Source organism: Convolutriloba macropyga, chromosome 1 (genome assembly GCF_964194025.1).
Source record: "Convolutriloba macropyga chromosome 1, txConMacr16.3, whole genome shotgun sequence".
NCBI classification, from domain to species: Eukaryota; Metazoa; Xenacoelomorpha; order Acoela; family Convolutidae; genus Convolutriloba; species Convolutriloba macropyga.
Window position 1 is genome coordinate 66,824,638 of NC_134468.1, and position 15,468 is coordinate 66,840,105.

Below are 15,468 nucleotides of genomic sequence, written 5' to 3' on the forward strand. Positions count from 1 at the left end.
TCTCGAGCCACAGGCAGGGGGCAATTTAATTTAAAGGATGCAGCTTAGAAATTTTTCAATGGGTGCAAAAATTCGCCCTAATAGGGTTTCGAACCCTCGGCGTCCAGGACTGCAGTCTGACATCTTAGCCACTTCGCTATGAGGTCTTTACTCCTTTATTGCTCTCTTAGAGGCTTTTATTTTAGCAACAAACTTTATTTTTGAATGTGAGCAATTAAGATCACACGGAAAATAAGAAGTCAAGCGTAAAAATGTCACTTGAAAGCGAGGAATGTTATAGAACTGAAATGCAAAAACGGTCAAGCGAAAATTTGCTTAAAAAAGATACACACCTTGACAATACTTGTTGCAAACTTCGTTCAAGGGCAATTAAAATGTTCTAAATCATGAAGACTCAAGGTTTCAGCTCATCAGAAGCAAATCTTTATGACACAGCTTGGTCATAGAACAACATGACGGCTGTCAATATTGCACCCAATAAGTGTTTTAAGTACAACAGTTGCACGTTATTCGCGTTCATCAGTTTGAAAACATTCCTTAGAAGAAATCTGTTCATAAAATCAATTTGAGATACGACGAAGAACTGGTTCAGTCCGAGTCTGATTTGTGTCCGGGACCAGAATGTCGGACATCAATTGTGAACTTGTACTCTTGATCGCAGCCCATGTAAGCATCACTCATGAAATAGATCGTATAATTGTACTGTCCAGCTGAAGGTGCCACGAAGTCCAGTTTCACTTTGGCCTTTTGTGAGAGCGTGACTCGTTTGATGGAGATCAGGGAGTTCTTTTTGGGATCACCGATCACAACCCACCATCCTTCTTCTCGTTTCTAAATCAGCACCGGATTAAGAAGTCCTTCTTGTATTCTTCGCTCACAATGTCAAAATTAAACAAAATCCTCTGGTATTGTTTATGCTTCAATGTTTTTTCAGCCGCTCACACTATCTTACATTACGGAAACTTTCCTGGTCAAGCAACATCGTCAGCTACTGCAACAGCTTTTACCTAGCCACTCCGCCTTTTAAATCTGATACAAAAATAGGAGTTCTTCGTAACAAACTGGGTACTTTGGCTACGTGGTGAGGTCTTCTACTCAATTAAAACTCTGGCTGCTCTAAGCCATTCCGATTAGAAGTTTGTGTTGTGAAAGATGATTTCATCAGCCGAATATTTGGCTCACAAGTATCAGACATTAAACCTTATTCTCGTAATGAGCTATGTTAGAACAACCACAGGACTTTGAGGAAGAGAGAGAAAGTAAATACAGACAGTCTTTGATAAACGGGGAAAATTGAAGTTCAATTTTACCTATTTCTCACTGACTTTGTATTTACTTTCTCCCTTATCCTCTTATGCCCTATCACTTAAGGACCAGGCTTTATCGGTATATTCCGTTCTTTTAATTTTTCACTTTTGCCATTGACCGAATTCAATACAGTACATAATTGCAAACGCAAAAGAATTTAAAATCATGAATCGTGACTTGAAAAGTGAATGAAAAACATAGCCGAAAAAATTCCGGAAACGACTCGAAGTTGAATCTAACCAAGGAACTAGTTTTTCAAATAGCTAATGTCTCCATGCAGAACGCATCAATGCAGAGAAAACAATAATCTTATGTCAAACAACAAAAAATTTCGGCGAAATCAATAAAAATTAGGAAAATTCAATTCATTTTTCATGTACTACAAGTACACATAAAAACAACAACCGTTGTTTCAAGTATGGATAACTCGTTATCCAACTACAAAATATCAGCCACGACTTCATGAGATGACAAACATCTCTTTCATTGAAGAAAATGAGGAAGAATTAGAAAAAATGCGTAAAATTACTCAATTTTTGTTCAATTGCATAGAGAAACTTTCTAGCAAAAGTTACTTTTATCCTTTGAAGTGAAAAATGCTTACAGACATGTGGCTTTAATTCAATTACCAATAAATTCAATAAAACAATACAATGGATCAAAGAAATTTAAAAAGACTTTAAATCTAAAATTTAAAATCAGCAAACTAGTTAGGAATTTATAAATTAATCACCAAAAAGTCAAAAGAAACAAGATAAACAGGCCAAAAATGTTTAAAATAAAAACTAAGACCCCAATAACATTCGTAGAGAGTAATTATGAGTCAAATTGTATGAGCCAGAGAGACTACACAATGAGTGAAAGAAAAAAGCTAAAATCATTTGTTTTAGCAACTGACAGACAAAACCAGAGCTAAAAGGAACCATAGGTCTCCGGAAAACTATAGATTGATACATGCTAGAAAGCCGAGAATACGGACGGAAACAAAAACACATAAAACAGATGTTCATGATTTCTAAAAAGAAATCAAACTGAAACAAATATGAAGTAGAAAAACAATTGAATTGCCTTATCTAGCATAAAATTAATTAGCTATCCTCCTGTATAGATTTAAATGAAGAAATATAGTTCAATGATTGGAAAAAATAAAACATTTTGCAAAATTGGCCAAAATTTTCCAAAAATTGAACTTATGGAAAAACCCTACAGAATTTCAAATACTAAACGCCAAAAAATTATTCAATTATTTATAAAAGTAAATTAGGACCCCTGGCAGTGCACAAAAAGACTTTCTAGTAATTAAATCCGAATTACACAAAAAACGGAGAAAAATTGGACAAAAAAGCCAAAATCGGGCAAGTATAAGCACAATTTTATGAAACAAAAATACTTCACGTTAAAAAGATGCATTCAATGCATGAAATGTCAAGAGTTAAATTGCCATATGCGCTGAACTTTTGTTTAAAAAAATCTGCTTTAAAATCCAAAATTGAAGACATGAATTTTAAAAAAAGCCAAAAATGAATTTTTAAAATGGGAAATATGCGCTTAATTAGAATTAAAAACGCATTACCAGACTCAAAAAACACTGTGGTATCAATTTCAGATATTCATATATTATACAGCTTCTTTCAAAAAATATTTCTACAAAAAAAATGAAATTATAAGCAAAAAAATTGGGCCAATTGGACTGAAAACTACTAAAATTGGTTGTCTACATAAGACATTCTGTCCAGAACAAACACCTTTCAAAGTCAAAAAGTCATTCACTGATCGAAGCGCATGATCAAAAAACTCCTCTCACTCAGAAAGAAATTAGTTCACAAGGCAATTTTAATCTTTCGCTTTTAGGTCGAAACGCCGTCTGAGAAAATAGTACTTCTGGTAAAAAAAAAGCTTTAAGAAAACCAATACTCCTCTTCGAGTCGTAAAAAAGGAGAGCGCCTAAATAAAAGCCGTAGAGGCTGACGGCGGCTATTAATAATTCTCAGATTTTACCCACAAATTACGACAATAAACAGGAAACGGGTTGAAAAGAAAACATACCCGGCAGATTGCCGGAAAATAGCCGCCGTTGATGCCCATAAATCTATTGGGATTGAAAGAAAAGAAAATATCAACAAAAATTGATTTTTGTAAAAAAAAACATTTTTAAATGCAATTTATTTTGATGTCATTTCATAATTGAGCATACTCCTGTCTATCAAAGAGAGGCTACAGGGTCTAGTATCAATACCAATAAGCATTATACATAGTAACTAAAACTTATGAGAACAAAGTTCAAGTACCGGGCATCTAAAAAGGGGCTTTATGCGTTTATCCCGTTTCTATTTTTGACTTTGATTTTTTTCTACTGACTCTCTTCATTTTTAATTGCTTTGCTCAGAACCTGACCAGCAGATCAATTGAAAAATCCCAGCCAACAAGACAAAATCTCAAAAATTGAAAAAATAAAAGAATCACACAAACTAACCAAAAAATCGATCATTGCTAAAACCCTTGAAGCTTTTAACTTGAAAGCCATATATGACTCAATTCAAAATACTCATTAACTCACGCAAAAAACTTGAAAGAGATGAATCTGCCACTAAAAGTAGATAAACTGGACAATTATGACAAATGCATCAAGAAACTGAGAAGAGAAAATTTAAAGAAAATTTCCAAAAATAGGGCTATCAAAAAGTCAAAACATTTTTTTGACTCTGGAGTTCTGTTTTGTAAACCGTCTACAACATTTAAAAAGTTTCGTTGGCCAGTTAAGATAGTTAAATTCAGAGAATGACGAAAAAAAACGATAAATTTGAAAACAATCGAAAATTTTAAATGGCAAGCTTTATTTAAAAAATTCCCTACACTTGCAAAATTTAAAAATTGGAAACTATTTTATTGCTCCTAGAAACTATGTAGTAACATACTAGCAAACCCTATAGGAGGTTACCTGGCTACTGAAAAAAATTTCAAAAATTTAAAAAAATTGCAACTTTATCAAAAAATTGGTAAAAGATATTAAAATGTTGAATACCATTCCATGGCCAAAAAATATTTTCAGCAAACTGTCAGCAAGCCCTAGATGAGGATTCTTGTCCCCTGGGGCTGGAAAACTCGAATAATGACAATAAATGTCAGAAAATTTGAAAAAAAAACAAGTTTGATTTTTAAAAAATTGGTAAAATTCATGAAGTTAAAATGTTTAAAACCACTTCATTACCACTAGAAACTATGCAATAACCTTTAATTAAAGCCCAGAGGCACTTTTTTGATATCAAAGTCTGAAACAACTCAAAAAATGACAAACATTTTCAAACAATTTGAAAATTAGTATAAATTACCGTGTTTATGTTTGGAGTAGCAATAGATATAGCGCTTAAAGTGGCCGTAAAAAGCAATTAGGTCTTGCAAAGGACCTCTATCAACTTTAATAAACCTCAATTTCAGACTAGTCTAACAAAAAATCCAAAAAATGACAAAAAGTGCTAAAAATTTCATTATTTTAGGCTCAAAAACTCCCAAAAATGACCTTTTAACCTTGAATTACGGCCTTCCCAGTAGCTTTACCACTCTAAGTACTTGAGGGACTACTAAACGCGGGCCTCTAATGAAACTTGATGCCCGCTGAGCTTTACCTGTTTATCCCGTTTTGAAAGCTCAAAGTCATGAAAACAGGTGAGAAAACATCTTACAAAAATGAAAGAAAAAGACAGAGCACCAATACAATCCAATTCTTGGATTGTAATAGAAGCGCTATAATAGCCGGCTGAGAAGATGAGGGCGGCTATTAAAAACGCTGAAAGAGATTCCACAAGTAGTGTGCCTGCGCTGTCCATTTTTTCCCGGACAGTTGACACTGTCCAGTTGCACCGTAGATGTCATTCCAATTGACCAAAAATTGACAAACTGAGTGAAATGAAAAATGACTAGTGTAAGCGATTCCGTTCTGAACAGCTGTTTGGTTCAGACGAGGGTAGAAACTATGAATTCGAGCATTCATTTCATTCATACCCTGGCCAGAACGAAACATCTGCGCAGATCGTCTTCACTTGTCACTTTTTCATTTCACTCAAATTTTCATTAGATTTTTTGTTTACTTGAAATTTAACATAAACTATGCAAGTCGCAATAACCTATGCGAAAAATATTTAATTTACCGAAGTCAGTTAAATTTGGTCTTGTCTCAGATTCATCTTAGGTTATACATTATGTACCTTACTGTGACCTAGTTTGACTTCTTAGCATTAAGAGATCCAGTTGACCTCAAAGCCTATCAATTCTAATAACACACCTGTGGGAAGAATGGAGCTATCACGGGTCCTGTGATCTCCTCCTCCCTCTCCAAGTTCACATTCAGCTGTACCCTAGATCCAGGGTAAATAGAAGAAGGATCGTTTGCCAACTCATGTGTCAACTCAATGTTAGGGTATCGATTCACAAATCTGGCCACATCTGCCATCTGTCGTTGTGAAAGGGAGCTCAGAAGCTGTTCACGCACTTCGTCCTCTAAGTCCATCACGTCAAACACACTCTCAACGCCCTGAAAATTGTTAAAATCAAAGCTTCACAATTAACTAAGTTTTTTGGATGTGAAATAGCCTGTAATGAACTCATAAAGAACTTGACTTTTGAGCAGTCAGAACCATAATTTGAATATAGAACGTGCAAAATGAGTAACACCAAGATAACACACCAAGACAATATGAATTGATGATTAACAACTTTAAGCAGAGTTATAGATGTAGTTGATGACATGGCGCCCAACGTTGTTCAAATATTGTTCTAACACCCCGCCGTTTTTTTTTACGGACAGTACCCCCACCCAGGCAGTGGAGGTACCCCAGCCAAGTTTCGGTCTACCCAACCCACCCTCAGCGGCCGAACCCCGTGGTTTACGGACGGCACCCCCCAACCAGGGAGCGGAGGAATCCCAGCCAAGTTTCGGTCTACCCAACCCACCCTCAGCGGTCGAACCCCGTGGTTTACGGACGGCAACCCCCCAACCAGGGAGCGGAGGAATCCCAGCCAAGTTTCGGTCTAACCAACCCCCCTCAGAGGTTGAACCCCGTGGTTTACAGACGGCATCCCCCACCCAGGGAGCGGAGGAACCCCAGCCAACTTTCGGTCTACCAAGCCCACCCTCAGAGGTCGAACCCAGTGGTTTACGGACAACACCCCCAACTAGAGAGCGGAGGAACCCCAGCAAAGTTTTGGTCTACCCAACCCATCACCAGAGGTTAAACCCCGTAGTTTTTCGGACGACACCCCCAACCAGGCAGTGGAGGCGCCCCAACCAAAGTTGAGTCTACCCAAACCACCCTTCTCCGGTCACTCGGCAATTCCACCCGCAAGCGGCAATCCCCAGCCTAGTTTTTCTTGGCCAACCAGGATTCCTTACCAGCAGCTACCAACCTGTAGCAGCATTCTGCAGCAGTTTTCCTGGCTAACCAGGTTTCTCAGCAGCAGCAAGCAACGACAAGCGTCTTTCCCCAGCCTTGTTTTCCTGGCCAACCAGGCTTCCCCACCAGCATCTACCAACCTGCAACAGCCATCTGCAGAAGTTTCCTGGCTAACCAGGGTTCCCAGCAGCAGCAAGCAAAGACAAGCGTCATTCCCCAGCGTGGTTTTTCATGGCCAACCAGGATTCCCTACCAGCAGCTACCAACCTGTAGCAGCATTCTGCAGCAGTTTTTCCTGGCTAACCAGGTTTCTCAGCAGCAGCAAGCAACGACAAGCGTCTGTCCCCAGCCAAGTTTTCCTGGCCAACCAGGCTTCCCCACCAGCATCTACCAACCAGCAGCAGCAATCTGCAGAAATTTTCCTGGCTAACCAGGGTTCCCAGCAGCAAGCAAGCAAGAACAAGCGTTATTCCCCAGCCTAGTTTTTCCTGGCCAAACAGGATTCCCCAGCAGCAGCTACCAACCAGCAGCAGCAATCTGCAGAAGTTTTCCTGGCTAACCAGGGTTCCCAGCAACAGCAAGCAACGACATGCGTCTTTCCCCAGCCTTGTTGTTCCTGGCCAACCAGGATTACCCACCACAGCTACCAACCATCAGCAGCAATCTACAGAAGTTTTCCTGGCTAACCAGGGTTCCCAGCAGCAGTAAGCAACGACAAGCGTCTTTCCCCAGCCTTGTTTTCCTGGCCAACCAGGATTCCCCATCAGCAGCAGCTTTGCGCAGCAGTTATACTGGAGAACCAGAGTTCCCAGCAGCAGAAAGCAACGGCAAGCGTCATTCCCCAGCCTCGTTTTTCCTGGCCAACCAGCAGCCACCAGCCCAGAGCAACATTCTGCAGCAGCTTTCCTGGCTAGCTAGGATTTCCAACAGCAGCAACCCAAATCCACTTCACCTGAGCACCCAGAATCTTTCCTCTACATCATAACTCACTTATTGTCTCGACGTCCACTGATTGTATGTGACATGCGATATCATCTTTTCAAATCTTCGAAAACGAAGTTCATATTGATCACAGATTCACAGGGAAGACATTTCGAATCTGGAAACCTGAATATATTTTCTCTTCCCGGCGCAACCATCAAAGACGTATATAACTTTGTTCCCCCTATCAATCAGTACTGTAAAATTATACTGTTTAGTGGCGGTAACGACTTGTATAACGGCTGCAAACCTTCAGACAAAACACCAATTGACATCGCAAATCAGTTGATTGAACTCGCAAATTTTTTGACCGAAAGAACCAAAGAAGTATACCTCATAGGAATACCAGAACGAAACGAAAACAAACAGCGATCAGCAGCCGTTAACGAAATCCTCGAGAAAGTGTCCCACAGAACTCGTAGTCACAAACCCTCAGTCAACTGGCAATATAGAGGAATCAGTCAGCATATATCAGGCGCTAAATACTTCAATACTAAAGATCATCTTCACCTTAACGAATGCGGTCGCTCAAACCTTCACCACCTTATCAAACAAAAGATTCTGTACAAGGATAATAACGTAACGTTGAATAACAGTGGTCACAGCAAAATTTACGAGTGTAAACGGAGTTCATGTACGTGCATCTGCTCAACCTGATAGTTTCTACTTCAACTTAAATTTCACAAATCCTCTTTACCTTAAATGTTCACAAGGCTCTGTGAGTAGCCTCTTGAACTACTTGTGAGATAACAGATTACTTCCGAAAACATCTCTACTAGCTGTCCCCAGGTTCCGTGAGGTGCCATTGGTCAGCTGGTAGAGACACCATTATCTTCTAACTGTCCCCAGGTTCCGTGAGGTGCCACCGGTCAGTTAGCAAGACAAATCTCCCCAAGTCAAAAGACCTCTTGCATATTCAACGTAGTAATTCAGATTTCTTGTGACCAAATACCAACATCAAATCGTCCGCAAGAAATTACAATAGACCAACACAGCCTCAATTCTTTTGAGCATACGTAAAAAGAAAAATTTTACCTACAGAGTTCTATAAAGAAAAGTTCACCATGCCTGCCAAAACCGTTGAAAGTCAGCGTAGTTTTCACAAATATTGCGTTTCGAGCATAAACGATCTGATCGAAGACATTTCAACTGATGAGAATCTGCCATACGACGAGTTCATAGAAGGAGAAAAGGAAGTTCAGCAGTTACTATCTGAGCTAGAAAAGACTAATGAGTTTCTCCTACTCAATCTAGACGAATCACAACATTGTCAGTTTTTAGATGAGACATTAGCAGTTAAACGCGACTCCTGCAGAAAACTTAACTTGGTTCGGAGAAAATTAAAAGTCAGTTCTGACCTTGTCAACAATTCAACGGATACACAAACAATATTACCAACAAACCTCCGACAACAAACACTACAAAACGAATCAGAACTCAGAGAGATTCCGCAGGAAACTTTATCAGCTTCAACAGGTATAACACTTAGTTCCAATCAACCGGCAACGTTTCAAAATACAGAAATTTTTCCCTCCATGCATCAGCCACAAGAAATTTGTTTGACCAAACTACGTTTCCACAACATCAAGCCTCATTTGGTCTGGCAAATTGTCACGATCACACTCATAGGCAACAATTTATCACTACCCCGATCTCATCAGGAACTCTCCCGACACTAAAACTTGACACCTTTAATGGCAATCCCCTCACTTGGACAGATTGGATACAGTTATTCGAGTCTGCCATTGACTCGAGGCCACTTAGCACTACAGAAAAGATAACGCACTTACAATCACTTCTTACTGGACAAGCGAAGAGCTTAGTTAAAGGCTACGGTTGCAATGGTCAATGCTATCACCAAGCTCTAGCCGACCTGAAGAAAAAGTATGGTAAGTCTAGCGTCATCGTAAATGCTTACTTAGAGAAACTTGCATCGTTTCCAAGCCCGTCAGCCCAGCGACTCAAAAGTTTTAACAATTTTAGTATATTTATAAACGACTTGGTGAATACTTTTACACGCCTGGAATACGAACACGACCTCAAATCAACGATGAATACCCAAGTTGCAATACAGAAATTACCTTATAGCCAACTAGTTGACTGGAGCAAACATTGTGCACAACATCAGATTGAATCTCCCTCCTTAGAGCAGTTCGCCGAATGGCTCTCTTTGACAGCTAACCTTCGAGAATTTAGAACCTTTTTCTCGAAACAAGCTGGGCAAAAATGACTCACCAAATCCGCGGAGCAATCTTTCACAATATGGGAACAATCACCCTAGATATGATCAAAACCAAATTCAAGGAACATCAAGATATGTATCCACGCAAGACAAGATTTCCGACATGCAGACAACTTCAAAATTTAACAAAGAACGTAGTCAACATCGAAGGCAGTTCAAGAGTTCTAGAAATCAGCAGCAACAATTAGAAGACCAAAACGTTTCTTAAACCAGCAGAGCTTCAAAGTGTCTGTTCGAGGACAGCAACCACAGAATATACATGTGCGAAAAATTTAAAAACATGTCCGTTAAGCAGCGTAGGGACGCCATCTATCAACTCAAAGCCTGTTTCAATTGCCTGAAAATGGGTCACTCTTCAAAGGAGTGCCCTTCTACGCAGAGTTGCAGAAGTTGTAACAAACGTCATCATACACACTTAAACGATGAGTCTAGCCAGTCAGCAAACTCAACACATTGCAGTACCGCTGGATCATCAGAACGTCCTTCACTCCTTCAGATACTCCCCGTAACACTCTCAAGGGATGGTAAGTCAGTAAATACGTACGCCTTTCGGGACAATGGAAGCGTCGTATCAATGATGTTAACGAAAACTGCTTCCGCACTTGGAATCGTTCTTGACGAAAGAAACCAACACACAGAATTGCACAAAGGAATCCATGGAACAAAAAGTGTGTCATTCACCAACGTTAACCTTTCGATTAAAGGAATGAGTTCTAATCAAACTTTTGATATAGAAGAAAGACGTTCAGGTTTCGGCCGACATAGAGTTTCCCCAATATAATTTAGAATGGATTCGAAAAGTGTGCCAGGAATTTGATCACTTGAAATATATTTCATACCCCGACGTTGACATCAATGAAATCTCTATTTTGATTGGATGCGACAATTTTGATCTCATTGCACCTAGAGAGATTCACTATGGTCCTCCAAATACCGCAAGAGCTATTCAAACAGAACTTGGATGGACTGCGTCAGGGAAAACTGATCTGCCTTCAGCAGTAACATGCCAGTCTCAAATTGTCAAAAGTGAGTCTACAGAGTGCTGCCAAATTGACGACACTCTGTATAACGAAGTACTCAACTAGTACAAAGTTGAAAACTTGCCGTCCAATAAGGACGTCACGAAATCAGAGACCGATAAACGCGCATCAGACATTTTGGAATCTACTGTAGAGTTCAAGGAAGGACGATACCATGTTGGGCTTTTATGCAAAAACAAACCCGACCTGCCAAATAACTTCACTTTAGCCTTCAAACAACTCAACGCCCTAGTTAAGCGACTAGAAAGAGATCCGGAATTGTTAATGAAATACACGAAAACAATCGACGAAGATCTGAAAAAGAATTACATTGAAGAGGTTCCCTTAGATAAAACGACTCCAAACATTTGGCACATTCCGCATCACCCTGTAATAAACCCTAACAAAGCAAAAATAAGAAAAGTTTTGAACGCAGCATCAAAATATCATGGTAAATCATTAAATAACCAACTCATGCCAGGGCCTGACTTGATGCAAAACTTGACCGGTGTTATCTGCAGGTTCAGGCAGAAAAAAGTTGCGATATCTGCTGACATTGAAGGCATGTTTATGCAAGTAGGTGTTCGACCACAGGACCAAAAGTTTTTAAGATTTCTGTGGAAGAAAGGCGAAAAGATAATTTGCTTCAAATTTAGAAGGCACATTTTTGGAGCAAGGTGTTCACCGACATGTTGTAACTTCGCCTTGCGACGAACAGCGGAGGACAACTGTCAGCAGTACCCTTCAGCAGCCAAGGCAGTCTTACGTTCCTTTTACATGGATGACCTGTATCACGCAACAGACACAGTCGAAGAAGCAATTTCCATTTCAAAAGATCTGAAAAATTTACTTTTACTAGGTGGTTTCAATTAAACCAAGTGGTCCTCCAATTCACTTGAAACAATGAAGTCAATCCCTAAAGAAGACCAGAATCCTAACGATACAAAGGAGTCTACCATTCTACCACCTATTCCAAAATTCGGAGAAACAGACGAACAGACATCAACAACTGATACCGAGAGAGTATTAGGAATACAGTGGTCTGTGTCCAGAGACTCTTTCGTTAAAAACAGCAAAACAATTAAAAAAGTGGATCTAGAGAACCCCACCCAGAGAAAGATTTTGAAGAGTGTTTCATCCATCTATGACACAATTGGGTTTATTGCGCCCTTCACAGTGCGGTTAAGAACAATCATGCAGGACGTCTGACGTTTAGGAAAACAATGGGACAACCTTTTACCTAACAGTTTTGATGCAACCCTGAAGTCTCTTATGACAGAAATCAGAAACATTTCCAGCATCGAAATACCACGATTTCTGTTCGAGGAGAAAAAAACACCTAAAGAATCAACTCTTCATATCTTTTGCGACGCTTCTCTAACAGCAATGTGTGCCGTAGCATATTTAAAAACAGAGTATACAGATTCAATTTGTTCAATCAATTTTATATTGGGAAAAGCAAAAGTTGCCCCGATTCGACAGCAAAGCATACCTAAACTAGAACTGGCAGCAGCTGATATCGGAGTTCGGGTAGCCTTCTTCATAAAGCAACAGCTCGATGTAACAATTAGCAAAACGACATTTTGGTCGGATAGCGCAACGACCCTACAATGGATTTACAACTCCAAAGAAAGACACAAAATGTATGTAGCAAACAGAGTTGCAGAAATTCTTGAAACAACTTCACCATCAGACTGGCGTCACGTTCCAGGTGTCTTGAATCCAGCTGACGACGGAACAAGAGGGTTGAAATTAAACGAGTTCAAACCGGATTGTCGTTGGTTTAACGGGCCACTTTTCTTGAAACATGACCCAACAAATTGGCCTCCGACAAAAGTGCCAAATTACCCTTTAGCAGCTTCAATGGCTCTCTCAAGGGCAAACCAGCCACTCATTGACCCAAAACGGTTCTCAAGCTTTGAAAAACTTAAACGCGTTCTCGCATTTGTAATTTTGTTTATCAGCAACCTCAAAACTACAACGAAGAGTTTCCACTTGACCATAAAGACAGTCAAAATGAGCAAAATTTATCTTCATAGGCAATCTCAAGAACTCTCATTTGAGGAAGAGCTAGATTGTCTTCGCAAAGACCAAAACGTTCCAGCACACTCAAAATTAAAAAATTTCTTGCCCTTCATTTCCGACGACGGAGTTATAAGAGCTAATGGACGTCTTGCCAATGCAAATCAACTGGAAGAAAACTTACAAACCCCAGTAATCCTAAGTGGCAAAGAACATATAACTTTTCTTATGCTTAGAGATATTCACAACCACAATGGACATACAGGTCTCGACCATTGCCGTTTCATTGTTCAACAGTCCTTTATTGTAATCAGCCTTCGCTCCACCTTACGAACAATAATCAACCGATGTTTCGATTGCCGTCGACAAAAAGCAGTAGCACTGCAACCTCAAATGGCACCCCTGTCAGACTTTAAAATTCCAAATACTGAAAACTTTATTTTTCAAAATACGGGTGTAGATTTCTTTGGTCCTTTCGCTATAAAGGCCGGCGACAACTTGTATCCAAAACGATACGCTTGCATCTTCACTTGCCTTACCACAAGAGCCGTTCATCTAGAACCAGCTTACCATTTAAGCACTGATTCCTGTATTCAAGCGATACTGAGGTTTACTGCTCGTCGAGGAAACCCCCACCTCATTGTCTCTGATAATGGTAGAAATTTCGTTGGCGCTTCTCGTGAACTCATTACAAAAGTAAACCAATTCGACCACCAGGAAATCAGTGACCGATTACTCAAAGAGACCATCGAATGGAAGTTCATCCCACCATACGCATCCCACTTCGGAGGAGCATGGGAAAGACTCGTGCAGTCCTCAAAACGAATTCTCTACTCAGTGATTGGCTCTCAAATGTTGACCGAACATTTCACTCGTTCCTAACTCAAGTCGAAGAAATCCTGAACAGCAGGCCTTTGACTTACGTCCCAGACAACGGTTTGTCTTATCAACCAATCACGCCTAATCATTTCCTTGTCGGTCGACCTCACAAACGTTTGCCGTCAATACTGTCAATCACTAAAGATTACAACAAGGACTGGAAAAGATGTATTACCCTTTCACATCAATTTTGGATACGACTCCTGCGCGAGTTCATACCCACAATGGCTAGGAGACCCAAATGGATAAAAGATCAGAAGCCTCTCGAAGTTGGTAGCCTTGTTTGGATATTGGAAGACATGACTCCACGAGGTATTTGGCCCGTCGGTATTGTGGAAAAATTGTCTCACAGCAATGATGGAAAAGTTAGATCATGCGAAATCAGAACCGGGTTTGGGAAACAAACAAGACCAGTAAACAAATTGGCACTAGTAATTGACGAATAGGAAACGGATCACAACGTCGAAACAGGACACAAATTTAATGAACAGTAACCACATTCACAACTTTTAACAAATCATTAACCCTTTAGGTTTTGACTACACCGCCAAAACGAGGGGGACTGTAATGAACTCATAAAGAACTTGACTTTTGAGCAGTCAGAACCATAATTTGAATATAGAACGTGCAAATTGAGTAACACCAAGATAACACACCAAGACAATATGAAAGGATGATTAACAACTTTAAGCAGAGTTATAGATGTAGTTGATGACATAGCCGAAATGACTTAATTCTTTTTGTTCTTTTTGGAATATTGAATAGTGTCTACGTTTGGATTAGGGAAAAGTTAACATTTTTCCCACACTCCCAAAATTATTTGGAGGTTAGGGAATACATTCCAGCGGTGGTTTTACAGCCAATTAATAACGCTCAACGACAAGTGTTTTTTTTATAAAACGAGGGAAAAATGAATCGACCATCATAACATTTTCAGTTTTTTTGTTTCTGTAAATATTTGAGGCTTGAAAATTTGTTCACTTTTTGTCCTTTCAGGCATCAAATATTCTTAGATGAGTTATGCAACATTGTTGTATGTTAGATAAGACTCAAATAGCAGATAATCAGACCATAAAATAGCGAATTGAAAGCTTTTTCTGGGCAACTAAAGAGAGGAAATTTGAAAAAAATCACATATCTTATAAAAAATGTTATTAAGTTTTTAAAGCCAGAAGCGATCGGCAAAAGACTAAAAGAGAGCCTGAAAGATATCCTTTCTGCATTTCCACCATTTGTATAATAGTCGACTATTGTTGTTGTGCCATTATAGAGAAAAAGCCAATTTAAAAATGATTTTGCCATACTTATTATCAACAAGAAATAATAAGAAGTTAAAAATGCAATCTATCTGTATACGTTTTCTAAATAACAGGTTTTAACTTAAAAATAAACATAGCCGGCAGAATGCCGGAAAATAGACGCCGCTTGATGCACATCGGGATTGAAACAGAAAAGGAAAAAAGATAAATTAACCGGATTTTGATCTATTTGTTTCAGAGTCAAAAAGAAATCTAATTCGGCGTGCAGTTTCAGTTGGATTCTTAAACTATACAAAATTCAGTTTCTAAACAGAAAGCTATCAAGCTAGCAATGTCAGCTAGCAAACTCTAATTAACTTTGATAACCTAAT

General features: G+C 39.3%; 1 protein-coding gene across 1 annotated transcript in view; it reads right to left on the minus strand.

Moving 5' to 3' along the window:
• LOC142341807 (U5 small nuclear ribonucleoprotein 200 kDa helicase-like) overlaps positions 1–15,468 on the minus strand; it is a 252,374-nt gene continuing 236,906 nt past the window's right edge. The window contains exons 33-34 of the mRNA XM_075393052.1: positions 5,588–5,836; positions 1–831 (exon numbers count right to left, since the gene is read on the minus strand). Coding sequence (XP_075249167.1) covers positions 589–831; positions 5,588–5,836 — 492 coding nt within the window. The 3' untranslated portion in view covers positions 1–588. The remainder of the gene's footprint in view (positions 832–5,587; positions 5,837–15,468) is intronic.